Below are 17,361 nucleotides of genomic sequence, written 5' to 3' on the forward strand. Positions count from 1 at the left end.
GCCTAGCACCAGAGCTTAGATACCGTCAGGTTGCCCAAGCCTAGACAGGAGCAGTCGAGATGCTGAGGCTGATTTCGAACCACGGACCTTCCGGCCCGTATGCTGGCGTCTTAACCACTGCGCTCTATTGCGCTCACATTCCCTACTTCTAATCCATTGTTCTATTGTTTCCTGTTCCCACGGTCTCCCCTTTGGATCGAACTGATTTAAATAGTCGGGTTGTTCGGTCTATATAGTTACTGATGGCGTGGTACCTACCGAGCTGTTTGCTTTGAATTTCATCATAGTTAATTAACAGATAAGATTCAGATGACGTGGAGTGAATTCAACAGTGCAAATGAATGATACGTCTGGTTGTAAAGATGAACAGTTCCTCCACGGGTGTTCGTTTTGCTATTTGTACAAAGAATCGGCGAGCCAAGTCCGGTCGGTGCAACCCATCACAACCAACCGTTTGGCATGGAAGGAGGACGGACTGACACGGCAAAGTAGGGAAGTTTTGATCTAGGATTATTTCACGCTGTGGTTTTTCAGGTATTCCCGGCTGCTGATCATACCACCAAAATAGAAACACGTATTTTCACAAGAACTGTCACCAAGCTCCTCGGCCTGTTTGAGGAAATGATCGTCGGTCAGAGTCCATGCTTCACATCGTCTCGTTGCGGTCTTGATTGTAACAACCCATCATCATGTCTGGACGTGGTAAGGGTGGTAAAGGACTCGGAAAAGGAGGAGCGAAATGCCATCGCAAGGTTCTCCCCGATAACATCCAGGGGATCACCAAGCCGGCCATCCGTCGTCTCGCCCGCTGAGGTGGTGTGAAGCGCAATCCGGTCTGATCTACGAGGAGACCCGCTGTGTCCTCAAGGTGTTCCTGGAGAACGTCATCCGTGACGCCATCACCTACACTGAGCACGCCAAGCGAAAGACCGTCACTGCCATGGACGTTGTGTACACTTTGAAACGCCGAGGCCGCGCTCTCTACGGCTTCGGTGGTTAATTCCGCTTCGATCATTCCTTCCGCACGAGAATCCGTAAAAGGTGAACATTTCTCTATCGACCTTAAGCGAAAGTCCTACAAACCAGCGTTTACAGATCATATTGGTGTTCAAACATCATAGATGCAAATTTATCGTGTATGGTTTTCCAATAACAAACAACTCCACCTGATTTTCACACTTTTAGTCTACGAACGCTCTGTGCAACGTGTATACAGAAACGGGGGTCGTGAAAAAGTTTTTCAATACACATTTCAATAATGAGATGTATTAGACGAAGATCATTTGAATTTTGGCTTTTCTTTGAATCTCGATCACCAAGTTTGCTCCTTTTGTAGTTTTACGGGTGACCGTTTGACGATGCTTGTCGTGTGTTCATACAATCCACACGTAGGAGCTATACATGCCCACTTTTAGTCATTTTACGTGCGAGTGTGACTGTTAGTTTTTCAATTGTTGTTGGCTTTGAACGCCCCGTAGTGATAACCTTGACGGCTAACTCTACCACAGACTCTAGTGGAGGATTCATTTGAATACTCATTTTTCTCTGGTTTACTTGTTTAAATTTAGTATGCCGAACATAATGCTCTCCTTGGATCGAGTCTCACAGAGTTGAAAGTAACGTTAAACAATACAGCTGTACAATATGATAGACAATCTGCTTGCAAGGTGAAAAGCGAGTTACCACAAAGCAGGTTTGGGCCGAACCCGAACCCAATACTTTCATGTGATACCAAATTTCTTCCCCCGGGGCATGATCAAATGCGAACCTCTTCGTCGGATTGCACAGACCGGAGTGTGGTTTTGTATGCTTTGATTTTTCGTCAACCTGTTTGTCAAAGCTAGTGTTTATGGAACTATAGTGCACCTTTGGAATACTAGAAATAGCTGCTGCGAGTAGATTTTCAAGGGCTTTCGGCGTTTGGTACCCGCTCTTTTATACTGAACTATGTCTAAGGTGTTTTGGGGGTTCATGAGAACAGCTGAAAAATGGACCGATGGCGCTCGACAGGTTGTACTCACTTGATAACTTGCGTCGGACGTCCTCCTACTTACTTCCTGGAAGAGCACCAAGTGCAAGCGAACTGGGGTAGTTAGGCTCATGGCTTGTCAGCAAAACAGAAAAGCGCCAAACTTAGTCGTTTTGCTAGCTGCCGTCCCGGAACAGGAACTCCGGGGCAAAGTAGTCAAATAGTTTGGACCGTGGAATAACACGGCCCAATCGCGCGCCAGGTAGCTTTTCTGCACCCGGCCATTGCTTCTGGTGTGTAGACATTTTCGTCAAGAAAACTAAACCTGTGGTGGGGTAACATCGCTATGCGTAGGGAAGAAAGCGTTCAGCTGTAGCACCCTTCCCGTACCTAGCTGTCATACCACCCGAAGGAAGCACGAGGGCTGGGATACTGCCAGGTTGCCCAAGCCTAGATAGGGGAAGGCGAGAGGCAGAGGTCGGGTTCGAATCACCGACCTTCTGGTCAGTAGATTCGCATTCTAACCACTTCGGCCATCTCGCCCCCTACATCACTATGCGATGAGTACTCAACTCACCATCCTAGAGTGCCAGCCCTTGTCTCCACTGCGTGACTGTAACTTCATTTCCATCATCGCTGTGTAAAACCGCCGCAGCTAAAACGACTTAGATATGGTTTATATCCCATACCGCAGCTATGTTTCTAGCCTAACCAGGGGTTCTTTGATGTGTACAAGCCAAGCAGTCGACACGCACGACGTTCATCCAGAGTAATTTTGTGTGCAAATTTGAATGCTCGTTTGTCAAGTGACGATCTTGAACAATTCAAACCGACGTGCGGCTACGGGATTTCCGGATATTAAGATTCTTCCACAGACAACAAAGTCACCCTCATCTATTGAGTTTACTGACAAAGAACGAGGTTACTGTACCACCGTAAATAATGCCAGATCAAACCTGTTGGAGGATATTCTATGTTCGATTATATTCATAGCTTTTCTCCTCTCAGCGTGCTTCCTCCAAGTGTTGTTGGTGGATTACCATGCAGACGGAAGATTTACTCCTTCAGCCTGTACAAAGACAATTATGCCCATAAATTTTAACACCCGACTACGAGGATGGTCATACAAATCCTCCGTAGACGAAGTGGGTATGTCTGGAATATCGTCTGCATCCTTATCCTCGCGCAGGGTAAAAACGAGCCTAGGGGCGGTTAGGGCACACCTTTGCAACGAAGTATGAGATTCAATCTCCACGACGACTGTCGACTCCTCTGACATGGAAAACGGTGCTGCTGTGTCGAATGTGTCGTTTTTGATGACCCTCATTCTAAGTCCGGCCGAGGCCCAAATGTCAATTCAACAACGCCGTCTTAGTGATGAATTGGCTAAGTTGTTGCATTCCGTCCACACCGCCTCTTGAAAAGATTCAGAGTCCGTATCGTGTGCGAATCAGAGTGGCGTGGCCAAACAGAACAAGGATGCCGGGGCTATGATCGACCGGTGGAATCGCTACAGAACGGTGTATTTGTCGCGCTCGCACCGAAAGTTGTTCCAGTCTACGTTTCGATGCTAGCCCTCATTAATGAACCGCTTTTCGTAGAGCTATTCCCTAAGCCCTTCGAAAGCTTGCGTGAAGGAATGTACTGATCACCGTTCCTGCCTTGTAGCTCCTTGGGGAAAACTGGCTAAGACACTGGTCATTGTCAGCTGAAACAGGTTGGGTTGTTCCAGCAAATCGTTGCATATTATTGGTTAAGCTCTCAACGGTGATGAGCTTCTCTACTAGGAAGGAATTTCATAGGCTTAGGGGAATGAAATTCCTGAAGATATCAGCTGTTGAGACATTGATTATCGGTAGAGATCATTTGATATCCGATATATTTGACATCCCTCCTATTTTTATATGGTTTTAGTGACTGATTTTTGTGTGTGTGGCACTACTGAGGATGTTTTACGCTGTTTCGCCCCAATTGGTAAAATTTGACAATATTAACCGGTAGACATGTTGCGAAACTCGCTGACTCCACTTTGTGTGCGCGTAGGGTTAGCCTTCTCTGGGTTCCCGCCACATTCGTCTGAAACTTGCACACACCGAGGCTTCAAGGTGTCAACCGGCCGAAACGAATCCTTGACGCGGACCATACCTGACAATCAAGTGATAAGGAAAGAAGGCAAACGACTGACACTGTAAAAAGAGGGTCATCTAATGTCACGCATTTACACCTGGCCCGAAATGCTGGTGTGTAGTTCAACGAGTTGTCTGTCCCGTTTATCGTATAGCTAAAGTTGGTCAGATAGTATACTGGCCCTGATCGAGTCTCCGCTACTTATTAATTTAGTTTTGATTCTCTTATCCAACAGACGTAGTGTCCTCGTTGAGTTTAACCAAAGTCCGTCTAATTCCACCAGTGGTTGATTTGTTTCCGGGGGAAACTTAGTCCCATCCTTTGTTTCCGGTAAACAAAATAATGCCACTGGTTTACAAACGGTAGAGGAAATTGTTCGTTATTGATATGCAGACTTTATTTCGTAGCCGCTGAGACCGTCTATGTGTTGCTTCTCTTTGTGTCCAGCTGCTTTGGTCAGTTGGATTTGCTTTAAGTTACTCACCGACTAAGGCGGTAGAGGACGAATTTAAGGGGATACTCAAAAACTCCTCGAAACTAACCAGGGAGTAATCTGGTAACTGGTAGGTCTTGGTAACTAACCTCTCATTCGAAACAGATGAGTGAGTCAGTCGTATTTCTGCTAAGTTTTTCCTCTATTTCGTCTCCATAAAACACAAACTAATGCTGTCTATGTCCAATAGTTCGTTATGAGCCCTATCATTATTTGAGATGCTTTGTTTGGTTGGCGAAATTCCGAGGTGGTTGGGCTGACTTTCAGTGAGGTGGTCAACTAAGTGCACCCTGTGAGTTAGGTTAAAAAGCTCTGTTCAAGCAAATCACTCGCATGCTACCCTTGTTCTTGGCTATACTCAATTATCCTAACAAGCATAATGCGATGTTTTCGCTGTGATACAAACGATCGTATACACTCATTGTTTAGTGTGACCTTTCTTTGCACGATTATATCGATTATTGTGTAGTGTTTGTGCGTGGCAACCGTACAATTACACAGCAGTTTATGCTGTTACGGGAGCTTGCTACTAATGCGGGCAGCCCAGTTACTGTTGTGCAGGTTGCTATCGTTCATCGTAGCGAGTTTGCGGCGACAATGTGGGCAGGTTATGCAAACTGAGAGGTCAGGAACGTGATTTTGTGGATTATGCAACTTCTCACTGCGAATGGACATCTGCCAGAGCTGACTACTCAGATTCGAAAAGCCCTTCAGTGGTTCACAATGAGCGTAATCTTTTTCGGCAGTTTGTTGAGTTGAATGTGTGTTCCTCTTCACACTTAGATCTCGTTAACAAACAACCTAGCAACACCTACTAGCATAGTGTCGCATCTGACTGTCACCGTAGAACCCTTGTTGAGTATAGTGTATCCCTACAGAACACAATTGTTCCCAGTGTTGCCGTTGCTTGATTGGACTCTCCACGCTGCTTGTTCAACATGTATGCCCCTGAACGCTACCACAGGGATTTTAATGGATATTCGGTTGTATATTGTATTTATTCGCTTCCTGATCTTTCTAAGCCAAACAGCTCGTAAGAAACCTGCGGCATACTAAAGCGTTACATCTCATGTTTCAATCGTTCCAATTGTGTGTGGTTTCTTGTCGTGCCGCCTTATTGCTCTTCTGTCGGAATAACACATCTAATTTGTATGGACCAGAGTGCATTGTGACCAACAGTAGTGTTGTAACCTAGTGAACGGTAGTGCAACTCCGTATCGGTCCCTTGGCTTCCTGCTCCACCCACTATGGTATATCAAAAGGCACGGTAGCTCTACACAACTCTTTATGGAGACAAAGGAAAATTATTACAACTGTATTTATATGATAGTCACAGGGTTTTCCCCAAGGTCGTGCCAGAATCTCCGTGACGGGGCAAGAAGCGTCGAGTCACAGGTGCTCGACTCGGATTGGCTGGCATTCTGACCAATCACGGCATGCCTACGTTTGGACCGTGTCCTGCATGTGACACATCCGTCCAAATGATGTGGTGTGCGGTTATTAGGGACGGCTGGCCTCCGTACAAGTAGCCTGACTGACTGCAATCAGTAGTGCGAGTTGACATCAGACGTAAATTCCTACATGTGGACAAGCGAAGACTTGTGGGCTGAAGACTTGGAATGCCAACATTCATACCGGTAGATATTGGACAAGAGCGTCAAAGTTCATAAACTCAGCTCGAGCTTCTAGGCGTCTTACTCCGCACAGTTGTGTGGAAGATTGGGCAGTATTACTGTTGTGCTAGAAACCGCGCATGCCTACACTATATCTAGCTGCGACATGAACCTGCACAACAAACTGCGGCTAGACGGCACGAAGATGAACTTGATTTGGGATGTCCCACGGGTCGTCTTGTCTGGTGTAGCAGGGTTACAACTAGTCCCGTATGGGTTCCCATCTGCGTGCGAACATTCGACCCATTTTCAGAGGCATTCCCAAGCTTGAACAGCCTGTTTGCTTTGGTTATTGGTGTTTTTGTAATAAGTCGTCTGCAAACTGGTGCTCGACGCACCAGAGCATGAGAAGCGCACGGAATCCGTTCATCTTGTCTTGGCAAGTTCTTGTATTGTTTATTGTAACAATTTCCTCTGGGAGAATAAGTCGGCTTCACGGTTGGAGGGTACGCTGACAGTGCCGTTCATCGTGTGATTAGAGCTGTTTAAATTAAATTCCTAATCGCGCCGACTCTTGCTGGTACTGCTTTCGCTGTGTGGATTATTTTCACTGCGATGAGCACGTTCCAGCGTGTATCGTACGGAGCGATTCCTCTCTCTGTGAATTATTGCACTCCCATTGAGTTCATCAAAACGCTGTAAAAACCACTGACCAACTCCTTGTGAATAGTCCGTATTGATCGACTGATTCACTGTCGGTGAACATTCCAGTTCGTCGTGCATCACTTTTGAGGTGCCTTCCTCAACTCGGCAGTGCTTTAGCAGTATGGCGGACATACTGTTACGTTAGTGCCGCCTTTTAAAACATATTTCCCCCCGAGGATCTTGACCCGTTGACTTTTCAAATCGTCAACCACAACTCTCTTCACAATAGGAGCACGATGAAATGGTTTATTTCGTTTTCTTTGTATGAAGCTCTCCAAAATGAGACCCGTTAATCTTCTTTTCAACTTGAAGCCAGTATCAGCAATGCGCCCCCTCATCTTGCTGTGAATCGGTATCTGGTTCGTTTGAGTTATTCAGCTCTACGTGATGTGCCCCAATCAGTATGTATACTTGCGTTGCCATACCAGTTTGCTTTTGACAGCAACATTCTGACCTATCCGTTTTTCCCCTGCGCGACTGAAGCTCCTGTTGGCGAATCTCCCCCGTTCCTTCTGACTCCCGGTTTGTACGAACTACGTTTGGGCGTGGATCACGGAGACCACGAGTCATCGGATAAACCATTTTTATCGGGGGACCCATCTTTGCGACAAAATGTTCTGGAAAACGGACACCACTTGCAACACGAGACAGGAAGCACAGCCGACAGCGTTGCCACCAGTACCTCGGATTTCCCCGCTGGGACTGTAAGTTCAGTCGATGAGGTTGCCAGTTTGAACGAAGCTGGAGCTGTCTCCGGGAGAGTCGAGTGGCGTCGAATTCGGTTTCCCAAATGTTCGGATGTTTTGGATGAGTATTCCCGCTGGCCGAAGCTGAAATTTCGCGTTGTTTGGATTGGCAAGGCATCCGATAACATAGACTCACCCGTCAAGCTAGCAGATCAAAAGAAATGCGAGCAATATGTCAATGGTTGGGGAGGAGTGCGAAACTCACCACTCCGAAGTGAGTTGTTCGTCGAACAATGACCGTTTTCTTGTAGAATTTAAAGAGTATATGAGATGCGTATTTCATTTATCACTCTCCACGTTATTCAACCTAAAGTAGGGTCTACCTTGTTTCTTGTGCAGGATGTATAGTGAGGGGACCCCTCTGTCGATTAGCATAGTAGTGCCCCGACAGAATCACCCGTCTGTTCCTTGCCCGTACTTGTCCTTACTCTAGGTGCTTTCTTGCGGTAGTGGCCAGATCCTGTTACGTTGCTCCGACATGCGGGCTAAATCAGGACTGGGTACCGAGACACCTAAGCTGATGGAGTCGTTTCATACCATTCGAAGACAACACCAGAAAACTAACATCCTCCAGAAATTAAAATGACCCGGACGATGGTGAGGCTGCATGTGGACCCAGGGCAACACTACATGCCATTTAATTGAACACCGAACCTCAGCCAGTCGTTGGCAACTTTAGGATCTTGCCATTCGTTCAGCTGTAGCACCCTTTCGGCGCCTAGCTGCCATGCCACACGAAGGGGGCACGAGGGCTGGGATACTGCCAGGTCGCCCAAGCCTAGACAGGGGAAGTTGAGAGGCAGAGGTCGGGTTCGAACCACGAACGGTCAGTAAATTCGCGCTCTAACCACTTGAGCCATCTCGCCATTGTCAAGTGGTCATGGAAATGTCACTTGTATCACTTGTCTACGATGCCCCATACTCGTTCGTGACTTGCCCTATCGTGGGAGTCAACTGCCGCGAGTCAAAATTCAGCAAGCTTCTGCTTCGTGCACATGAACAAAGCGTGTAACCCGTCCCTAAGACCGATCCATAGTTAAACTTGACACTGCTCGGTTGACTGAATGAATTGGGTAAACACTATCGTTCATTTTGGTGGTTTACTGTAACCCTGGTCCAGTCAGTGTCACTGTGGTGACCCGTAAATCTAGTTTACTCATGCCGATCACGGAGATCGCTCTTGTCTATAAACTAGTTGCCGGTTCCACCAAATATGCCTTTTTCTTGACCAGAAAGCTATCCAACCCACCGTTAACTCGCATGCTTGCCGATGAACCTCCAGTGACGTAACGGAATACCAAAATGAGGTAACCCCTGCTCTTTGATCCAATGAAAGAGACCGCATTGCTCCGTGCACTGTCTAGTTGTCTGAAAGGACGTTTGTTGGCTCTCATCAGTGAGTAATGAGGAAGACTTCTGTAGAACGAAGGTTTTCTAAATGTCAGGCGTTTCAGTGGTAAGGGTGATGCACTTTTCCAAGTCTTTCACATACTATCTGGTGACACATTCTGGTGTGACACAGTTATTATCCACAGAGTTGGATTTGGGGGTGGGCTACACTGGTAAGCCATGCAATTCGTATACCAGAGGACCATTTGCCTTGCAAACTTGTTCGAGTGTTAAATGGATACTACCCAGAGACCGCCTTACAATGACCTGGCATTGTAAGGCATCGCCCCCAGTCAACTTGGGGCGAGATGGCCCAAGTGGTTAGAGCGCGAATTTACAGACCGGAAGGTCCGTGATTCGAACCCTACCTCTGCCACTCGACTTCCCCTGTCTAGGCTTGGGCAACCTGGCAGTATCCCAGACCTCGTGCTTCCTTTGGGCGTCATGGCAGTTAGTCACCGAAAGGGTGCTACAGCTGAACGATTTTTTTTTAGTCAACTTGGTTTCGTTGGCAACTGCCGTCTCCTCAAATGGGAACCCCGGAGAAGAGTCACACTGTGGATTAGTGGCCCAAATGGAGATGGTCTTGTCACACAGGTCTGGGTGATCCTGCAATGCGGTTTACCAAACAAAGTTGACATACACAGACTGATTGAATCAGCAGCTGTCATTTTCTTATTTTCCTTATCATCGGTTGACGAAACTGTAGCACCTGGAACCACCTGAAACCATCCTGATACACACTTCATAGCTGAGTACCTGAATGACGGATAATGACCGTCAGCCGCTGCGATCCGGAAGTGGTTGATTTATCTCTGTTCAGAAAAGGTCCCACTTTGTTGCAGAATTGTCTTGCTTCTCTCCGGACAGAAACCTCAGTGCTCCTTTCAGATCATCAGGTTGGAAATGTTGTTTTTCTGTGTTCTGTCTCTTTATGTGAACTAATAACCCACTGATATAGCATAGTAGCTTGTCTTTTTTTAAAAAATTACTAGCTTTGTATTTTATCATTATGTGATGAACACCACTCACTATCACACGACAACTCCCTTTCGTTTTGCTTAGGTGGCACACCTGTGAGTCCCCTACGAAAAAACAGCACAGTTGCCTCTACTCGTGGGATTGTCGAGAACGGGCTAGGTCACAACTCACCCCAGGCGCCGAAGTTCTCTAACAAAACACCCGTCACTCAGGAAGCACCTATGGAGCCGCGATCACAGTCCAGGCTGCTGCCGCCGCCGCCGCCGCTGTCACAATCACCTGCTCGCACCCGACGACTAGCGTCCACTCGACCTCATCTTCCAACACCCGCCACTTTACCTCTCCGTCCGGTCACATATCGGTTCTTGTACATGAATCGACTGCAGCAGTGGTCTGAGGCCAAAGACCTCGTCTGTCCGTGGTGTCGACTCGATTGTTGGCGAGCGCGTGAGAGAGGTGCGTACTTTACTTTTCCTTCCACTGTGCTTAGATTACTCACAATATACCATTCTTCATTGAAGTTGTCCATATGTGCTTCGTCATTGCGTGGCTAAACTTCTTTCTGTATCCTTGCCGAGTAATTAACCAAGTCATTAGTAATTAGTGTCACTGCGAACGTGATTTCGTTGGAAAAATTCCATCCGTTTCTAAAAAGTCTTGGTTGAACATTCCCTACAATAATTATTCCCTTTAGTCAACACCTTTCGGTGGAGAGCACCCGATTCGAGTTTGACCCTCAATGTAGCCTACTTGGCGGTGGTTCGGTTCCGTAAGGACTTACCGGAATGATTGAAAACCAGGACAGACGGAAGATTTTTCGAGTGAGAACGACGTGAGTTCAACTGCGACTTCTCAGTTACAAACAGCTCCTCTCTAGAATGCAGTTCCTGATGACTCGAATAAGTTGACCTCCCAAAGTAATCAGCTCTGAACGCAGTTTCCCGACCAAGTCCAGCATATTATCAAATCTTTCGGTATACAACAACCCGAGGACCGAACTATCATCGTTTTTTCCGAGTCTAGATAGAGGATAAAAAATCATACATTGATTCAAACCAGGGATTTCTCAATCAGCACTTCGCCGCTCGCCTAATGAGTTCTCCCAGCTTCCCCCGTCTCACCTGTGGATAAATCTCGAATTGTTTGAATTTATTCCTTTCACCAAGTTATTTTCGGAACTTCACAGTAAAAGTGAATAGGGCAAGTGACAGTTAAACCTGAGCTGATCTAAAGTCCTGGAACGCTGAACACCATATTCAATGGATTATGAATCGCTTCACAGATAAATTGTTGTCAGTCATTATAGTCTCGCATCCTAACGAGGCTCTACACCAATTACAAGGACCATTGTCCGTTGTCCGATGGTTGGTAATGGAATCGATCACGTGCTACAGTACTCCAGGGTGATCCTTTGGAGTTTCCATTCTACATTGGGACTCGAGATCACTCGGGAGCGAGACAAGATACGGTTTCCTGATCGAGAAGCCAACCTAGAACGTTCGCAGCTCTCATGCGTCTCTCGGGTTACATTTCAGTTACGCTCCAAAAAGCCGTCTGAACTGACAAACGTGCTTTTCCTTTGCCTAACTTCATCCGATAATTTCTCGCCACTCCCATGGCGGTAGTTTTCCTGGGGCTGGTCATTCGAGCAGTCCGTGAACACTAGGATGCGTTGTTTATAAGTTATGTAGTCAACATGAGCCGAACCATCGTTGTCAGAACTTTCATGCTGGTTGGTACCTTCTGCATTACTGATGTCGCTGTCGGCTCACAGACAACACCGAACCCTACAAGTTGGTGGCATTATCGGCCAGTAGTGATACGCATTTGCGAAACCGCTCTCTAGCCAATCAGCAGAGCTTTGTATTGCGTATAAAGTCAGACTTCGATTATTCTGTTCGCAGCGCTCCGTTGTTTCAGTCAATACTGCAGTTTAAGACAACCTCAAGTCAACAAAGATCGGCCGATACCAGAGCTTACTATCTCGTCGACCAGTCACGAGTGAGTGCGGCGAATAAAGCTGTTTCTAATCGAATATAAATCATTGGTTTCGGTTTAATAAGCTGCGTTTCCGTTGACTGGAGCGATTTTTTGTTCCATTTCTGGGCTCGCCATACTCATCAGCTACCCGACATCCAATCAGTTACTGACTTGAATGAATTTGACCATTGTTTTGCCAGTTCTGAGAAACTTTGCGCTCTTGCTCCCTTATCATTTGATGATCCCGTTTTGTGCCATAATGAAGGCTTCCTTTAATTTTTCTTTTTCATACGTCTCCATTTTGTTAGTATTCACTCCTGTTTACGAGATGTCGTCTTTCTTGCTTTTCCTTGCCGTACTTCAACCTGGGATATTCTAATTCCAAACATTCGTTATACAAAGTATTTCTTCATCTAAATTGCAGTCGTTTCCAATAGAATAATTACAGGACTCATGTTATGCGTTTACTTGTTTAATCCAGTCCACAATGGCCTGAATCTGTTGTCTACATTGTGATGCTCACGATGATATTTGAAGAGCATAGCGCAGCATTGTCAACGACTCACTGATGTGCTCAACCTTCGATTTCAACAGAATGATCGTTCATTTGAGTCTGTAGGGGGGGGGTGGTACTCGGATGGAAATATTTTTACTTTCGGAGACATCGAAGCGAGGTACATTCCCAAGAGAATAAAAGATCTACAGGAACAACAATTATTTACAAGAGTATTTGTCATATAAAGAGAAGTGAAAGTTCGCATCCCACCGGGTTCTAGGATATGAAGAGGTCTCTTATTTTGGATTTGGGCGTTGGAAGTGTCCAGTAGATACTTCAAGGTCCTTCGTGTTTTTAAAACGCATGAATCTCTGGCTCACCAGAGCGCAGAATCGCACTTTTGAATAAATCTTACACAGGTGTGTGTGTCCCTCAAACACAAACACGCATCGCTTCTTTAGATAAATCACGCTGATTTTTCCGATTGTTCCAGTTGGTGTTGTTTTTGTGTTTCTGCTCTGCAACTGAACATTAGTTGAAAGAAATGCAAGTCGTACCTTTGGTCGTCTGCTCCCTACTTCCGGTTAAAGCAACCAGTTTGGGTGAATTGGTTTGACAGACGTGATTTGCTATCCCTTGGCTGCGTTAGAACGGTGCTTCTTCTTGGGGGTGGGACTTTCTGAACATGTCCCAAACTTGGAGTTGTTCTTCTTCGGAGGTACCTATGGGTGACGACCTACTGTAGCCTAGTGTTTGGCAAACAGAATGCAATACCACTATGAGATATGAGAGCATGATACTCATACTGAGCTTTAGATCACTCAGTGATTAAAGCGCAAACTCACAGATCGAAAGGCCAGCGTTTCGAACCTAACCTCCGAATCTCGGCTGCTCCTGTCGAGGCCTGGGCAACTTGAATAAGGCCCATTCTTGTTTCAGGGCAGCCACTATCTCAATTTAGGAACGATAAAAGTTTTCACTTTGGTACACTCGCCCTGTTAGCATACTCCGTGGGATATTAATGGATCGGCGATCAAAACTTCATTTGGCTGTTGCAGTACTGTCCTTGGGTGGAGCAAAAATACTGGTTAATGTGAAACGCGTGAAATGCGATTCAAATATCCTATTCTGTCTACCCTCTCTCTTTGCAGGGTAAGATAAGATGGTACTCCTAACCAACGCTATCTGATTGAAATTGCTTTCTTCTGCATAGATGTATTGCTTGTAACACTCCCATGTTTGATCCATCGATATGGATGTTCTTCTAAGCGCTAACGTGATTTATCTCCGTCGCCAACTCCGGATTCTATTTAAAAGACACTGTGTGTGCTTAGAATTCTCGAAGCCTTGTGTACTATCTTGTGCTAAAGCCGTGATCTCAAAGTAAGGAATTGGTTACTTAGCCTAAATGCACGATCTAGGTGTCCTATCTAACAGGTAACGTGTAGTCTAATTCACCAACGGACGGTCAGTAGTAATTGCGGCGAAACCGAATTCTACGAACTTCACCTGCGTTTGTTCAGTAGTCGCAATTGGGCAGTGAACAATATATGGAATTCGACGTTGGCAGACAGTGTAGATAGGTAGGCCTAGTGTCTATAAGAAATTAACAGTTAATCGTGAGGAGAATTAAAGAAAAGCTTACGGCTAGACTGAACCTTGGGTAGTTAGCAACACAGGATGGCACAGAAAGGGCAGTGTGCTATCGGACAAATTAAACGGCAAAAATGTTGTTCAGTTCAAAGTGGGGCAAATTTTCAACAACAAGCCCAGAAATGAGTGTGAACAAATCGTCTGTAGAAAACCGGTTAATGTAGAGTCAACTTTGTATAAAATAGAACCGTTCACTCTTGAAACTTGAGCAGTCACCGGAAGGGTAATGAATTAGCCTGAGGAATAGGGAAACAAATAAGTACGCCACGTAATTAACACTTTGTGCTCTTTCGAACGTGTCTAATCCCCACGCTGATAGTGATCACCGGTTTGTTAAATCCGATTCATTCGCGCTTGAATTGGGTGCGCTTTCAGGTTAAGAGATGGGCAACTTATCTGCACTGGTGAGTCATTCTGAATGATGTGTACACTCGGCCATTGGAGCATGTTTATTGCTACCAACCCTTATCATGGCTAGATATTAAAAGGGGACAATGCGGAGTCTCACGCTTCACATCATTCGTAGCTGGCTTCTGTTCGTCTCGCGTTGGGTTGGTTAGCCCTCAAATGTCTATGGGCCCAAAATTAGTTAGTAGCTTTCTTGAAGCAGAAATGGAGAAGCATCGGTTCGAAAAACACATCAAAATCATGTCGAGGTGATTTACGACGCTGTTGAGACAGACACCGAAAACCATTATTGAATCTTATCTGGACTAGAGGGTACTATGGACTGTCCGAACGGTTTTGTTGTACCTATTTTCCACCTTTTTGGTGCTTCCACACTAGTTGATGCATGTTATATTCTTGTAAATTCCGGGTTCGATTTCCTGTGGGATTTGTCACCTGCTAACCCAGGATTAATTCGATTCGGCCCACCGCGATTTGTGATTTTCTGTCCAATGTTGGGCGCATCACAGACACGTTTATCACCTCAGGAACAGCGTACCTAGTTCGAAATGACTGTTCCACCCCGGTTTTTTCAGAGTTTTTCCAAATCTTTCTCACAGCTGGCCTCTGTCTTTGATTTCAATTGATTCAATGTGACCCAGATTTGAAACGGCAGGCTGGTGGTCATTCGTCGTTCATCCAGTTCACGCCCTTCGTCTGTCCCGGCGTGTCAGCCGGCCGGGCAAGTGACGTCTAAAAACTGGGTCAACCGGCTGACCATCACTGCTGTGTCTTGTCTGGATTTTTCTGTGCGTCTGTAGAGAACGTCCGCACATGCTAGTCTAGTTATTGGTCTTAGTCCTATCGTGAAAAGCGGTTGCTTACCCGTACAGTGACAAAATACCATGGCTACTGAAAAATCTGCAGCAATTCCCGCCAGTGTATGGCTCATTTATGTAGTCATCCTCCACGCCGTATTGACTGAGTTTGCTGTGTTGGTTTCGTTCACCGTAATGAATCAATTGTGACAGAGCAGTGAGGTCACGTGGTCTTCGTCCGAAGTTTCTCACCAATCGCAGACGTGTCACTGTGTTGGCGAAGCTGTGGCAAGCGGCCAGGCATCATCATTACCGACACCCATACACCGGATGTGAATCTGGAGCTTAGCAGCCGCACAACCATGCGAAGATATACCTTAGTAAAAGGCGGGGAAATAGCATAAATGGCGTTATGTCTTTGTGGGAAACGATGAACAACAAAACACCTATTTCTTGGGACATCAGCCAGGTAAACGCACATGGAAATAATATCGGAGTAAGATGCCATCATTGAGATTAACCCAACGTACCTCACACAGCACACAACGCCAGAAAGACCTCAGCTGGGTACTTGCACTCGAAAGCTGCAGTATACTTGGGCCGTTAACTGTCGCGTTCAACTATGCGCAGAAAAATCATGCGAACCCTACCCAGTAGGGTGCGAAGGTCCCACGGTAGTCTTCATTTCGTTCCGCCATATCATAGCCTACTGGGAGTAGAAAACAGCGCTTTCATTGGCAGACGGTGGTTCTGTACATATAGTGTATGTCCCGATGATCCTGACCTTTGTCTGTTGTTCTAGTGAATCGGATTCATTACCAGACCACTTGCTTACGCATCATTGCGGACACGATATAGCCAACTAACGCTCGCCAACTTAGTCCGCTGGAGCTGAAAATTAGCAGTGACGCAGATTTTCCGAACAGCACCTCTGTGGTTTCTACGTTCGTAATTCCCGGTTAGACGTTGCCATTTCCCACTTCATCTTATCTACTCGATGTTGGAAGATAATCACACTCCGCAGCGCAACAAAACTAAGAATGGAGGACACAAATCGCACAAAATAATATGTCTCCCAAGTGGTCGATGAAAAGTCTACCAGTAGAATTAACAGCTTGACCGGATCGTCCTTCGAAACATCAAGAACCTCCCGAATGGGATTCTAGTAGCCTGAATATTGGGCGCAGGGGTAATGAAACCAAACGTAGTGGCGATGAAAAGAATACAGGGAACCTTAGCAGTTCAGCTGTCCTGGTCACAACAAGTACTGTGTTCGAGAACCTGAAGGGAAAGTATCGGTATGCATGAAGGAACACATAGCTGCCATCAAGCATATCCCAATCTGGATTCCACGAATATCGTGGGAATACGATGAAACCAAAAGAATTATTCGAAGCATATACCCCAGGATCGTGCCACCAGTCCGTGTGGACTGAGGGACCAACGACTCGACGTTACCGAGTTTTGTGTTCAATTTTGAATCAAGCATGGAAAGTGAGTCAAGTTCAACGGTTATCCGGGTACGAACCAATCAAAGCATGAGCCTGTTGCGGAATCCACCGAACGGCTCACTTGAGTAGCCAATTGTGATCAAGAACTAAGTGAAAGTAAGCAAAAAGCGCTTTGGTGGGCGAACGATCATAACGCTTTTGTTAGGTTCAGCGAACAAGTCCCCAATGCGTTGTATCCATTGCACACTCAATGGCTGACGAGAAAAGTCAGACTGTTGGTTCACAAAACTTTCCTTCCAATGCATGCATAACCGCGACAATGCCGTTAAACGATACAGCGGATAAATGGGCAGTTTACTCGTTTGGATACAAGTTTCGAAGGCATTTTCTTGATCGTTGAGATGCCGACGCCTGATAATTCATCCTGACTGCTTGCATACAGGAGCTTTAGGGTGTTTGATGGCAGCTGTTGTCCCAGTCCTGAAGCATAATGGAACTAGATGACTTCGAATTTAATGTGTCAGGTAGGTGCAGCTTTTCTTTAAGAACCGTA

The 17,361-nt window shown here is 46.0% G+C and overlaps 3 protein-coding genes across 3 annotated transcripts in view; 1 reads left to right on the forward strand and 2 right to left on the reverse strand.

Annotated features, from left to right (window-relative positions):
* The window catches only part of T265_09632 (hypothetical protein), a gene marked incomplete at both ends in the record, with an annotated part of 41,005 nt that overhangs the window by 13,278 nt on the left and 10,366 nt on the right, over positions 1 to 17,361 (forward strand). Inside the window, 2 exons of the mRNA XM_009175762.1 lie at positions 7,286 to 7,867; positions 10,108 to 10,479. Coding sequence (XP_009174026.1) covers positions 7,286 to 7,867; positions 10,108 to 10,479 — 954 coding nt within the window. The remainder of the gene's footprint in view (positions 1 to 7,285; positions 7,868 to 10,107; positions 10,480 to 17,361) is intronic.
* On the reverse strand, positions 647 to 1,015 carry T265_09633 (hypothetical protein; the record flags this gene model as incomplete). Its single annotated transcript, XM_009175763.1, has 1 exon — positions 647 to 1,015. The coding sequence occupies one exon, from the start codon at positions 1,013 to 1,015 to the stop codon at positions 647 to 649; it is 369 nt and encodes a 122-aa protein (XP_009174027.1).
* Positions 6,761 to 7,039, reverse strand: T265_09634 (hypothetical protein; the record flags this gene model as incomplete). Its single annotated transcript, XM_009175764.1, has 1 exon — positions 6,761 to 7,039. One exon carries the CDS (start codon positions 7,037 to 7,039, stop codon positions 6,761 to 6,763), a length of 279 nt encoding a protein of 92 aa, XP_009174028.1.

This window comes from Opisthorchis viverrini (genome assembly GCF_000715545.1).
Source record: "Opisthorchis viverrini unplaced genomic scaffold opera_v5_291, whole genome shotgun sequence".
NCBI lineage: Eukaryota > Metazoa > Platyhelminthes > Trematoda > Opisthorchiida > Opisthorchiidae > Opisthorchis > Opisthorchis viverrini.